The 13,302-nt window shown below is 47.2% G+C and overlaps 1 protein-coding gene across 1 annotated transcript; it reads left to right on the top strand.

The window, feature by feature from the left end:
* The first annotated feature begins 1,132 nt into the window (after positions 1-1,132).
* Positions 1,133-1,748, top strand: LOC124093973 (large ribosomal subunit protein uL22-like). The gene has a single exon (XM_046446515.2). It carries the CDS (start codon positions 1,166-1,168, stop codon positions 1,718-1,720), a length of 555 nt encoding a protein of 184 aa, XP_046302471.1. The 5' UTR covers positions 1,133-1,165; the 3' UTR covers positions 1,721-1,748.
* Positions 1,749-13,302: the final 11,554 nt, after the last annotated feature.

Below are 13,302 nucleotides of genomic sequence, written 5' to 3'. Positions count from 1 at the left end.
GTCTGAATCCAAATAAGAGGGAATGCCAGAAAACCAAACAACACAGGTCAGTGAATATTCATACAAAATATATCAAGTGGAAAGAAGCCCTCTCTCAATTACATCCCAGTGGTGAATTTGTCTTAGTGCTAGAAATACTACCGCTACTCTTCATCTTCACAAAGGCAGTTATGGAATGAATTCATTTTTTATAGACTTCTCGATACTTCCCTTTATGAAGCTTCAATAATTATTTAATAATTAAATTTATTAATTATTAACGAATGATTAAATTTTAGTAATTATTTTTATTTCCTATCTTTCCTTTCTGAGTTAATGAAAACCATTCCACAAAATCTCCATAACTTTCTCCAGGATTTCCATTTGACCACATAATAGTGAATATTGAAATACACAGAGTTGCAGACACCTATTCATAGGAAACTGTCACAGCAGTATGGACTTTCTCTCCCCTGGAAACAGAGCTTACATGATTCACTTCACTCAGTGAAAGGTACCTGTGGTTGGGATGTTGAAGATTCTCAAGGCAACCTATGTTCAAGGCTTGGTCCACAGGGCAAGGTGATTGGGAGGCGGTGCAAGTTTTGAGAGGCCAGAGTAACGGGAAGTTCTCAGGTCAAGCTGGCAAAGAGCTCTCTGCAAGAGGCTAAACTGTGGCCAATTGCTAGAAAACAGTTTTTTTGGTGATGTTTCTGTGGGTGTCTGCCCCGCTTCCGAGAGCTTAATAACATAGGGACCTCCTACAAGTCAATAGGGAGAAACAAAGAGCCTACAAAAGTGGTAAAACCCAGTATCTGCTGTTTATAAAAGATGACATACCAAAAATTTAGTAATCCAAATCACAATAGAGGAATCCAAAGGAAACATAAAGTACATGTGTGTGTTTGCCTATCAAATACAAAGAATCAAGATAGTGAGAAAATCTAATGTTAACAGTGTTGGAAAATGGAATTTTCAAGTTCTGATAATTGCAATACAAAATTGTCATACCTCTTCTGCAGAGAAGTTTCAGAAAATATGCCAAAATTTAAAGTGCATGCCTACCTTTAGCCCAAGAATTTCAATTTAAATGAGTCATTCATTGGTACTGTGACTAATTTTTTTAATTTTACCAAGAAGTGGTCCACTTCCTCTTCCTGTAAGCGGCCTGAGGTGATCTGTGAAAATGGTCTGCTACTCTCTTGACCTGGAAAACCCCACAAAATCATGCAAATCAAGAGGCTCAAATCTTTGTGTTCACTTTAAGAACACCCGTGAAACTGCGCAAGCCATCAAGGGTATGCATATCCGAAAAGCCACCAAGTACCTGAAAGATGTCACATTAAAGAAGCAATGCGTGCCATTCCGGCGTTACAATGGTGGAGTTGGGAGGTGTGCGCAGGCCAAACAGTGGGGCTGGACACAGGGCCGGTGGCCCAAAAAGAGTGCTGAATTTTTGCTACACATGCTTAAAAATGCAGAGAGTAATGCTGAACTTAAGGGTTTAGATGTAGATTCTCTGGTAATTGAACATATCCAGGTCAACAAAGCACCCAAGATGCGTCGTCGTACTTACAGAGCTCATGGTCGGATTAACCCATACATGAGTTCCCCCTGCCACATTGAGATGATCCTCACTGAAAAGGAACAAATTGTTCCTAAACCAGAAGAGGAGGTTGCACAGAAGAAAAAGATATCCCAGAAGAAGCTAAAGAAACAAAAACTTATGGCACGGGAATAAATTCAACAAAAAATAAATGCAAATAAAAGGAAAAAAAAAAAAAAGAAGTGGTCCACTGTAATAATTTTACATATATAAAATATATTTTTACTAGGTTTTTTGAGGGAGTGTATTTGGACACAATGCCTTTATTTTATTGACTTATTTTGATGTGGTGCTGAGGATCAAACCCAGGGCCTCTCCTATACCAGTTGAGCACTCTACCGCTGAGCTACATCCCCAGTCCCTCTAGTGTTTTATTTCTTAAAAATACTTTTACATATCTGTATACATATTCCTATATAATTATATCTCTGACACTTTTTTTAAAAAGTTACCACATTGGCTGGGAGTGTAGCTCAGCCATAGCACATTTGCCTTGCATGTCGGAGGCCTTGTGTTCCATTCTCAGCACCATTTATAAATAAAAAAATTAAAGATCTATCTACAACTAAGAAAAAAAAAAAAAACAGGTGAGCCCAGGGCAGAGGGTAGACACAGGGCCATCCTGCCTAGGCTGACTCCAGCAGCTGGGGACCTGGGAGATGTAGGTGCTCAAGCCAAGTCAAGCCATTCAATTCTTCGCTGAACTCCCCCTCTGCTGAAACTGTGCCTACAGCAGGTCTGCCTGGGTTGTCCCGTATGCAAAAGGGTCACATGGACTCTGCAGTGTGATGTCAAGTACCCCATTCACTTCTACTTAAGAGGAGGCAAGAAATCTAATGTGAGATTCTTGCACTTCAAAAACCATCAACCACCACAAGGTACTAGTTTTAAAACACCTCACCATGATTAGGGGGATGATTTTATGGTAAAAACAGGTTAGTGATTGGGGCCATTACTTTGTTACTGTTACTAACATCACTAGTACTACCACCATGACAGCTGTGTCCACTCTGTAAGAGGTGCCTTTTAATTGTAGTGTAGCATCTGCACTATCCAATTTAGCAGCCACTAGTTATCTTTGGCTATTACAATTGGAATCAACTAAAGTTAAATAAAATTTTAGTTCCTCAGTGGCAGTAGCCACATTTTGAGTGCTCTGCAGCCCCCGGGGGTGAGGGGCCATCACATTTCCCTGGCGATTAGGACATTATACCTGTCAAGACAGGGTTTTGGGTGGTGCGGGTGTTGACTATCTCCTCCTCAGAGAGGAACAAGCGGCACCTCAGGCTCCCACACTTTGCATGGATAGGTATTGGTGATGAGTAAAGTTAACAAGACACATCCCGAGTGACACGTGTAATACCTGATCATGTGCAAGTGTCTGCATCTTATCGGGATGTGGCACCCACAGTCTCTCCTGGAGCAGGGCCTCCACTTCAGCAGCAGTGCATTGTTCAGAGTGTTGCTTCCAAAACCAGTTCCTATTGATCCAGAAAGGAATTTTCTCTTTGTCACTAGGGGCTCCTTTTGGTCAAGAGCTTTCTACTTTTGCATACCTTTAGTCTTTCATCAATGAGATCTTGAGGGAGGACAAGGAAGTTTATCATGTGGTCAGCCTGCAGTGTTGAACAGGAAGACACTCCTGCCCCTGTGCCTGGTGAGTGTGAAATGCTGAGATTTCAGGGCAGTTGGTCAGTCTCTCCTTCACACATTTTGATGTGCCCCTGGGCTGGGGGCTGGGATGTGAGGGGCTCAATTCTTGACATCAGGGACATCTCCAAGCTCTCTGCCCAGGAACAGAACTCTACTTTTTTTGTGAAATCTCCTTAGTGATGAAGGAGGGATGCTAGCCCAGGACTCAGGATAGAGCTCTGAACACTGATGTCCTGAGACAGAGTGAGGAAGTCATGGTTTCTTAGGACAAAACTGGAGAAGCTGCTGGATTCTTTTCTGAGGAAAGAAGTGAGAACATTTAGAGCAGGCCGAGAGAGGTTGCCGTGGACTTGGGTCAGACTTGCCTACCTTTCCCACCTTCCTCCAAACTGCTGTGACTCTGGAAGTTCTGCCCTTGGCTGGTGATGGTTGTGAGGCCAGCCTTCTCTACAGGAAGGGGCACTGTGGGTGGAGGAATCAGGGTATGAGAGGGCACAACACAACCTGTCCTCCTGGATGGGCTGTGTCCCCACCAGACTCTCTGTGAGTTCTCCTTGGTCCATTCCCAGGTCCCATTGAGAAACAGCCATAGAAAGCCAGGCTGGCTTCTGCTGGGTGGGTCTGTGCACAAGGAGCCCCCTTTTTCACATTGCAGCCTGGCAGGCTGGCTATGACCTTGTGATGCCTCTGAGCTCTGAGGATAGAGAACGTGGGTGTTGAGGTCCTCATCCTGTGAGGTGCTGCTGACCCTGTGTGTGTCTTCCTTGCAAGGTGCCACAGTGTAGTCACAAATCATAGCCCAGTAGGAGCTGCTGTGGTTAAGAGGCACCATTCCCTAGGGACCATGCTGTCCATCTGAATTGCTCCAGTGTGGAGTGTCATATGGATGCAGAGCAGTTTGGCTATAGCTGGCCCCACGGCTGGTCCTTTGGTCTTTCACAAGCTGCCTGAGATGGGGCCAGGGTCAGAAGCTCGCTGAAGTGCTGAGCAAGTCAAGACTCACGCACTGCAAACTCTCTGGGGAACCCAGTTCACATGTGAGTGAGACCTGGGTCTAGAGGAAAGGGGGTAATGGAGGCAGGAGCCCGAGGGCTCTCTCCTATCTGAAGGGGGTGTGTCACTCAGCCCATCCCCTCTTGCTGCAGGAGGCAGAGCCCAATGCTTCCCAAGCCTCTGGATGTTCATGACAGGCCAGGAGGCTGGAAGGAGATGAGCTCTTTCCATTTTTAATTGCTCAGGTTCAAGAAGGTAATAACGACCTATGTGCATAGGGGGTGGCAGGTTTGGGGGTGGGATGGAGGGGAGTGGCACCTTCTGGGGCAGGGCCTCCCTGCCATTCATTCTGTGTCCTCCACAGAATGCAGGGTGAGCAACAGAGGGACAGGCTCATGTCTTGGGGCTGGCTGGCTGCTCTGAGGTCAGTAAGTGTTCTGGGACAGTGCTCATAGTTCAGCCAGCCTGGCTGGGCAGTGAGGGGCTGCTGCCCTTGCTGCCTCAGACATTGGAGCAGGGCAGCTGAGTTGGCCCAAGCAAGCTAAAGGGTGGTCCAAAATGGACCCTACATAACCAACAATGTGGGTGATCCCAGGCCTGGGTAACATGACACTCTGTGAGCAGCCTCCTTCCTGCCTGCAGCTGCCCTGCTCAGCTTTGAGGTAGGGATGGGGCAACCCCACAGGGAGCCCCAGTCTTCATGAATGGGCAGACATGGGGCCTGGGGCTTTCCAGCACTGCTTGATGATAACAGCCTCCCAGCAGCAGCCAGGTGGCACTGTGTCTAGCCATGCTGAGCATCTTGCTAGATGCAGTAGTCTTAGTTGTTTTCTTCAACAAAAACTTATTGAGAGGAAACTCACACACCCTGAAATTTACCCTTTAAAGTCCATGGATCAGTGGGTTCAGAACATTCATAAGGTGGGGGCAGCACCACTGAAACTGATTTATTCACCCCAAAGAGGCTTCATATTCACACACAGCCACTCTCTATTTCCTCCCACCACCAAGTCTCCTTGTCCTAGCCCACCTCCGTCCTCCTCTGTCTGTGTAAACTGGTGTATCCTCAACTCTTCATGGAAGAGGATGCATGTGACATGTGGGTCCTGGGGTCTGGGCTGCTGCCCTTGCTGCCTTAGACTTTGTTGAGAGCCACAGCCGAAGGGGCCCCAGCAAACTTCCAGCTGCCAGCAAACTTCCAGCTGCCGGCTGATGATTGGCTCACAGCGGCCCCAGCAACATCTAGCTGATTGGCTCCTCTGCGGTGATGCTCATTGGGCTGTTTTCCTGCCCTTTCAGACCATGGAGCTGCTCATTGGGGGACTTTTTTGGTTCCGCTCACGTGACCCAGCCAATCGGCCTCAAGAGCAGGAGGATTGTGGGAGGTGGAGAGAAGCTTGTGGGGGAGAGAGAGGCTTGTGGAAAGCCGGTGGTGGCAGTTGAGGCTCTGAGGGTTTTTCCTGAGAGGCTGTTTTGTTTGGCGTGTGTGGTTCTAAAAATAAAGTTAGTTTCTTTTGACAAGTGGCTCCTGATTGTGCCCAGCCAGACTGCGGCAGACTTGGGAGCAGGGCAGCTGAGTTGGCCCAAGCAAGCTTAAATGTGGACCCAAATGGACCCTAAGTAACCAACCCTTTGGGTGACCCCAGGCCTGGGCAACAGGACACGTTGTGAGCAGCCTACTTTCTGCCTGCAGCTGCCCTGCTCAGCTTTGAATTAGGGATGGGGCAACCCTACAGGGAGCCCCAGGCCTCATGTGTGGGTGGATGTGGGCCCTGGGGCTGCCCAACACTGCTTGATGGTCTCACTCTCCCAGCAGCAGCCAGGCGTCACTGTGTCTAGCCATGCTGAGTGTCGGTGGATGCACTAGTCTCAGTTGTTTTCTTCAACAAAAACTTATTGAGAGGAAACTCGCACACCCTGAAATTCAGCTGTTTATAGTACATGGATCAATGGGTTCAGAGCATTCATAGGGTTGGGACAGCACCACTGAAATTGATTTGTTCTCCCCAAAGAGACCCCATATTCACACTCAGTCACTCTCTACTCCCTCCCACCACCAACCCTCCGTCCTCCTCTGTCTGTGTAAACTGGTATGTCCTCAACACTTCATGTAAGATGACTTATGTGATGTGTGGCCCTGGGGTCTGGCTTCTTGCACACAGCATGATGTTTTCCAGGCTCATCCATGAAATGTGTGGCAGCATGTGTTGGGATGTCCCCCTTCATGGCTGATAACCTCTGTTACTGCTGCTCACATGTGTGGCACTGGTCTTGTCCACTCGGCTGATATCAGCTGGGGAACATTTGGGTTGTCTCTAATTTTTGGCTCTTGTGAATAATGTGGTCGCTTAGATTCATAAACTAGTGTTGATATGGATGTATTTTTTAATGCAATAAACCAGAAATAGTGAATTATTGTTGCCTCACACTTATTTCTTAGAGGATGTTGCCATGGTAACTTTTGGGAGATCCTTGGAGCAATCTATACTGCTTGCCATTAGTGTTCAGAGTGAAATATTTTGTGCTAGACACTTGTGACTCAAAAGCACACAGGAGCCAGGAGTGTCTGAGTGGCTGGTGGGGCATCAGGAGTGGCGGCTGATGCCGCATGGTTTGGAGCCCTCACTATCCACGCAGGACAGCAGCTGCCTTGGAGGATCCTGGGCTCTGTGTAGCAGGTGTTTGTATTTTTCTTTTAATGAGGGAATCTAAAAATGTGGATATTTATGAAGATCTATCTACTTTCTTTTCTTTCCACAGTGACTGCCCTGTGTCTGCTCGACCTGCCTCTGTTGAGCTTCCAGGTGTCTAATCTGCAGTATGGAGGCCCAGAATGTTCCTGCCTTGCACAACCCAGAGAGGATTAAATGAGTCATGAGTGCTTGTGATTAAAGTTCACCTGGCACTTGGAAGCCCAGTTGGTGCTCCTTCTTCATCCTTACCACCAGAGTCCAGGGACAGGTTCTCTACCTAAGGAATCATTTGGAATAGCTACACCTCACCAAGGGCAAAACCACATGTCCACTGGTAAGCAGAGTGATGACCCCAAAGATGACCACTCCCCAATCCCCAGCACTCGTGGGTATTTCTATGCCTGGACAAAGGGGCTTTGCATGTCTCAAAAAGTTAAGGATGTGAGGTAGGGGATTATCCTGGGAGAACAGCTGTGGCATGAACACGCATTCCTCAAAACCAAGCTTGAGAAACACAATATTACCAAGATGGGACTAATTTTTTTTTTAAAGCAAGAACATGTAACACCTTTCAAAAGGTGTTTAGACATTTAAAAGTCCACATAAAGATGCTGTTCATTTTCTGAAAGCAAAATAAACACACAAGCTTGCAGTGCATGAGATTCCAGGTCAATGAAAGCCCTGTGTTCCTGCTGCCCCAGGTGGCCTTCCTGAGACCCCGAGTGCCTACCCTTGGCCTGTGGTCTTCCGTGCCATCTGTGGGGAGGGGCAGCCTGTTATGAACATTGTCTCTAGGGCTGAGCTTCATGGTTGGGAGAGGAAGGAGGGAGAACTGTAGAATGGCTGGTGGATCTCACCCTGGCTGTTTCCATGTGATAAAGGCAGAGAGGGAAACTGATCATCTCTTCCTGGATGGGGACTTCTGTCCACTGCTGTCCTGGCCATTTTGAGCAGGGTGTATCAGAGAGACAGTGATGGCAAAGTTCTGGAGCACAGTGATGGGAGAAGGTGGGGCAGGTGAGGAAGGAGGAGCAGGAGTCCAGCCAATGTCCCAGTTTCTGCTCCCACTTCCTGGCTGTGACATAAACAAGTGTCTGGCTGTCCTTGAGCCTCTGTGTCCATCTTCTAAGTGAGTGACAGTATGTGCACAGGCTTGACCACTTTCTGGTCCCCAGTCTGTCCCCATGTCACACATCTGCACATATGGCTCTTGTGGACTCGGGAGATTGTATTCCAGTCTTGACCAGCTGTGTTTCAATATACAAAGTTCCAGACGGCATTTGATTGGAATGAGACTTTGAAGATCATCTAGTTATGGCAATCTCTGAGGAAAACTGAGGCCTGAGAGATGGCTTTACCTTGTTCTGAGAGAACTTGCTTATGACCCCCAGGCAGGCAGAGGCTGAACTGACACAAAAGCACACCTGTCCCTTGCCTGTGACAAGAAGCAGCTTTGGGAGGGTCTCCTGTGCCCAGCCACAGCCTCTGTTGGGTGGTCGTCCCTGTGTTCACACAGGGAGGACACAGTGCTTCCTTAAGGCAGGCCTGGGTAGTCTAGGCTGCTGCGTGCTGTCACTATCTTTAGCCCTCCTTTCTTGCCCCCTTCAGGGGCCACACTGGCTTCTTTCCTGTAGGGGCACATCTTACTCTCACCTCACTGGGATGCCAGAGCCCCTCACTCAGGTCTCAGGTCAGATAAATTCCCCTATGCATGGCAGTGGTGTCCCCAGCCACCCCCATGACTTCTTTCTGTGTCTCCTTCAGAATTAGCACTCTCCAACGTGATCCAGTCACACCTGTGCCTGGCAGCCTACAGACCCTCTTCACAGGCTCCATCCTTCTCAATCCTTCCACCAAGAGGGGTCTGTCCCCAAGGGTCCCTCATGACATTATGACATTTTCATATGTCTCCAACCTTCAGTGACATCCTCTCTCATTCCTGGCATTGACCATTTTGGCCATTTCCTTCACTCCTGATTATTGTGGCTACTGCTTTATCAATTTTAATGATCTTCTCAAAAAATCAGCTTTTGGTTTCATAGATTTTTACTACTTTTCTTTTCTTACTTTTTACATTGCATTGATATCTGATCTAATATTTCCTTTCATCTGCTAACTTTGGATTTAATTGGCTAATTTTCCAGGAGACAATTAGGTGGAAGCTGAGGTCATAGATTAGACCTGGTTCTTCTCTCTAGAGCTAGTGCTGTACATTCCCTCACATTCTCGTACACCATATTTTCATCTTCATTCGATTCACAGTATGCTCTAATTTTGCTTTTGACTCTTTTCTTTGATCCATAGTGTTCAAAAAAGTGTTAGGTACTTTCCAGTGTTTGAGGGATTTTCCACATAGACCCCACTATGATTTCTGGTATTTATTCCTGTGTGATCAGAGAACACACCATAAGGACTTGAGTCCTTTCACTCTGCCTAGACCTGCTTTGTGGTGGGAGGGGGATTTCTCTTGCTGATGCTGTATTCTCCTGGATGGTGTTCTGCTGCTAGGTGGGGTGTTCCACAGGGCTGCCAGGGGTTCAAGTCCCCTGAGTTCTTTCCACCTGTTGTGTGAATGACTGAGAGAAGTGTTACCCTCCCACCACTGGAGAGCTGGATTTTTTCCATGGTAGCTCTGGATGTTGTCACTTCATGTATTCTGAAGCTGTTGTTAGGTGTAGCGCATTGGGATTGTTAGGTCTCTTGAGAGTCGACGCTTTCACTTTTATTACATGGACCTATTTGCTCATAGTGGTGTCATATGCTATGAAGTCCCCTTTTTCTGATGTTGGCATAGCCACTGCAGTGTTTTTGACTGATGCAGCATCAGGTAGATGCAGAGATGTCCCTTGTGTTTTTCACCTCTCTGTGTTTGGTAGAGTTGTCGTGGGCAGCACTTAGTGTTTTGTTCTCTGATGTTACTCTCGGAGTGCTCAGGCCATTCCCAGTCCCACTGTTGTGTGTGTGGCCAGGGTTAAGACGTGCCCTTGCTGTCTATTTTTATCTGTCCCATCTGTCCTCTAGTCTCCTTTTCTCTTTTATGCCTTCTTTTGGATGAATCAACTCTTTTTTATTGTTCTGTTTTGTCACTTTTATTAACATGCGAGCTATAGCTTTCTTTTCTTACTCTGCAGTAGCTTTAGGGCTTATCATGAGCCTTTAGCTTGTCATGATCTGTCTTTGAGCACTGCCTGCCACCTGGTCCCGTGTGACAATGCTGCAGTAGTCTCCTGAGCTGCTCCCCTCTTGGTAATGGGTTGAAGCTTCACCATTGCACCTTTGGCTGTGTCACAAGCATGCTGCATGGTTATTATTTTTGTGTAAACATTGGACTCTCTTTTGAATAGTCAATAATAATAATTCTACAGAGCTCTCATTTATTCCCCATGTTGACACCATTGTCTTTGCTTTGCATTGTGGTGTGCAGACCAGTTTGCACCTGGCTCATCTCTCCCTGACCAGTGCATTCCTGTAACATGCCTATGATGGAAATCTGCTGCTCCCATTGTGATAGGCTTCCATGACTTTTTCAGTGTTTGCTTTGCTTTTACTTGGTGAAGAGACCCCTCCACTGGCTGTAGAGGTCCCTGAGGTGCCATTTGGCCTGCAGCTGGGAGGTGCTGGCTGTCCCATTTACCTGCCTGTTTCTGGTAGGAAGCTCACCCTTTCCTGGTTTCTGATACTGCTGAAACTTAGATGTCCTCTTGGCTGATTTCCAGGTTTCCACTCTGTGTTGGATTCCTGCGACCCACTGTGGTGTTTCTTGCATCTACTTCATTGTTCTTCTGTTGGGATTTGTCGACTCCCTGGATTTGGGGTTTATTGCTCTCATCACATCTGGGGACACTTCAATGCCAAACCTTCCTGCTCTCTGTCCTCGCCTATGTTTGGAGACTAGTTGCCTAGATGTTGGGTCACTTGAGTAGCACTTGCTGGCCTGGTGTGCTCCTTGTGTGTTGAAATGCCCCTCCTCTGTGTTTTAACATGGGGTGTCCTTCTCTTCTCCAGTGTTGGATCTGCTGACATCTCATCAAGGGCATTCCTCATGTGGATGGCAGATTTTCCTGTGAGCCCTTCCCCTTCCATGTTTCTATTTAAATTTTTAAGTTCAGCCTTTGATTCTGGATTCTTGTGTTTTCAGATGCAGTCATAACAAATAGCACAGCCAGCTCCGTGTCTTCCTGTAGTGCAGCTTGTGGCTTCTCACATGTTACCCTGTGAGGAAATCACTTGGGGGTTCTGGATTGCATCATGAATTAGAAATAAAAGTGTTGATAATCAGCTGCATTTTTGCCAAATGAGGTACCTTTCAAAGTGGCCTTCAGGCTGTAGGAAATGGTTGCCCCCAAAAGGTTTCTGAGAGTCAATTACTTGACATCTGCTACAGTTTTGGAGTGTCATTTCACAGAGCTGACTCTGTGGCTATTGTGTTATGTTGTTTGTCACCATGGAGTTAGATTATGCTTGTGTGTTAACAGACAGAGTGTGGGGCAGCCACAGGTGTCCATCAGCTCAGCTCTGCTGTTAAGTAAGCTCAGAGTTCTCAGGGAGTGGCCCCAGCTCTGCTAACCATCCACTCTCCAAGGTCCCAGGAACCAGCTCCCCTCAGATCCTGCCATGTGAGTCCAGTGGCTTTTTGAGAAGCTGTTACTCCAGGGCCTTATGAATAGAAGGCAGTTGTGCTGGTGCCCACAGAAGGAGAGGAGTATAGAACAGGGACCACCTCCTCAGGAAGAGGCAGTTATGCCAGTGCCCACAGGAGGAGAGCAATGGAGAACATGGGACACCTCCCCAGGAAAGCCTTGGTGGCCTCTGCTCTACAGGAACATGGCACAAGCTTCTTCAGGGCCCTCTAGGCATCCCAATCCTGCTGTTGCCTTGGTCTGAAGGACCCACGGGAAACCCAGATATGATGGAAGCTCTGATGCTCAAGCCCTGGAGGGGAATCTTATTTTTTAATTCATTGCTAGCTGATGGTGTGAGGTTAAGCACACTATTTAACACCTCTCTTTTCATTTTGTTCTTTAAAAATTCACATTCTGCTAAAATTAAATATTGTTACCATTTAGCAAACCCTTTCAAATATGCTAGTTGCTTGTCAATCATGGAGTTGGGACATGAGGAAGAGAGAAAACAAACACTATTGACAGCATCATGGGCTATGATGTTCAGTTCTAGGTACAGCTTCCTGGACTTCAGGTGCACTCAGCAGGCCATGTGCAGAGGTGGTAGGTGGTTTGGTATCTTCCAGCACAAGCCACTGTGGGACAGGGCACTGCATGGAGGGCATGGGCTTCTGTCCTCATTTCCTGCACTCTCTCCACACAGCTCCCAGAAGCACACAAAGCTCCATGGTGCTCACTATTCAGGGACCAGCTCTGGCCACCTTCTGTAGCATCTGGAGGGCCCAGCCACACCTCCAGTGAGGGCTGGACCTCAGCCTGAGCAGGGAGTGTGCTGTGCCCTTGGCCCTGGTGACTCTTCTCAACCCCAGGGGTGGCCCAGCTCTTTCCATTTATGATACTGGTATTCTTAAAATCTTTAAAAAATATCCCAGTTGTCACCCACCTTTTATTGGTTAGTAATTGTTATCTTAGGCATTTTCTGATCAGAGTGCAGGTGTGTTTTGCCCCAGGCTGCATGCTGACTGACATGTTACCAGGCATGGTTTTGTGCTCATGTGCATATTGGTGTGACGTTAAAGTGATATTAGTTGTCCCTTCACCAACCCTCCTTATCCATCTATCAGTTTAGTGAGTCCCCCTGGACACTTCAAGCCCCCTTTCCAGTGAATGCAAGACTGCTTTCCTTGATGGCATCTAGGGTTTTCAGGATGCCCAGTGGGAGTCACTCATGGTGTCTTCTTGAAGCTCTAGATGTCTTAGCTGGTGGTTCCTGTCCTGTGGTGGGCTCAGAATCCCCAGGGAAGCCATGTTAGTGTGTGTGTTCTTGGGCCTCTTCCCTAGGTGTGGGGTTGCGGGACTACATTTGTCCCTGCGAGTTCTTCCTATTGATTTTTCCCACTTAGTTCAAGCTACAGCCCCTGCAGGTGCCTCGGTGCCCAGCCAGTGCTTGGGGGCTTGGAGAAGCATCTCAGATGCAAGTCAGAGGTCACAGGGACAGATGCAAATCCAGGGCTTCATGTCCCCAACTCATTTCCTTCTCGCTGACCACCACTCCTTGCCTAACACAGAGTGAAACCTTTTTTATGTTCCTTTACTTAAGCTGTGAGGAAATTGAAGCAGGAAAATAATTTGTTTTCAAAATATTTTTTTTCGTATTGTGAAAATCTGTTAAATATAAACTTTCATAAAAAAGAAAATGGAAATACTCCTTTCCCCTCCTGCCTACAGACACTGATTAACTAAAGTGATATGGAAA

This window comes from Marmota monax, unplaced genomic scaffold, assembly GCF_021218885.2.
Source record: "Marmota monax isolate L192 unplaced genomic scaffold, Marmota_monax_Labrador192_F-V1.1 WCK01_AAM20220418_F8-fsc00493, whole genome shotgun sequence".
Taxonomy (NCBI): domain Eukaryota; kingdom Metazoa; phylum Chordata; class Mammalia; order Rodentia; family Sciuridae; genus Marmota; species Marmota monax.
Note: the sequence above shows the minus strand (reverse complement) of the source record. Positions and strands in the feature narration are given on the sequence as shown.

Coding starts and splice junctions, on each gene's coding strand:
- LOC124093973 (XM_046446515.2), top strand. CDS start 1,166: ATGGTCTGCTACTCTCTTGACCTGGAAAACCCCACAAAATCATGCAAA.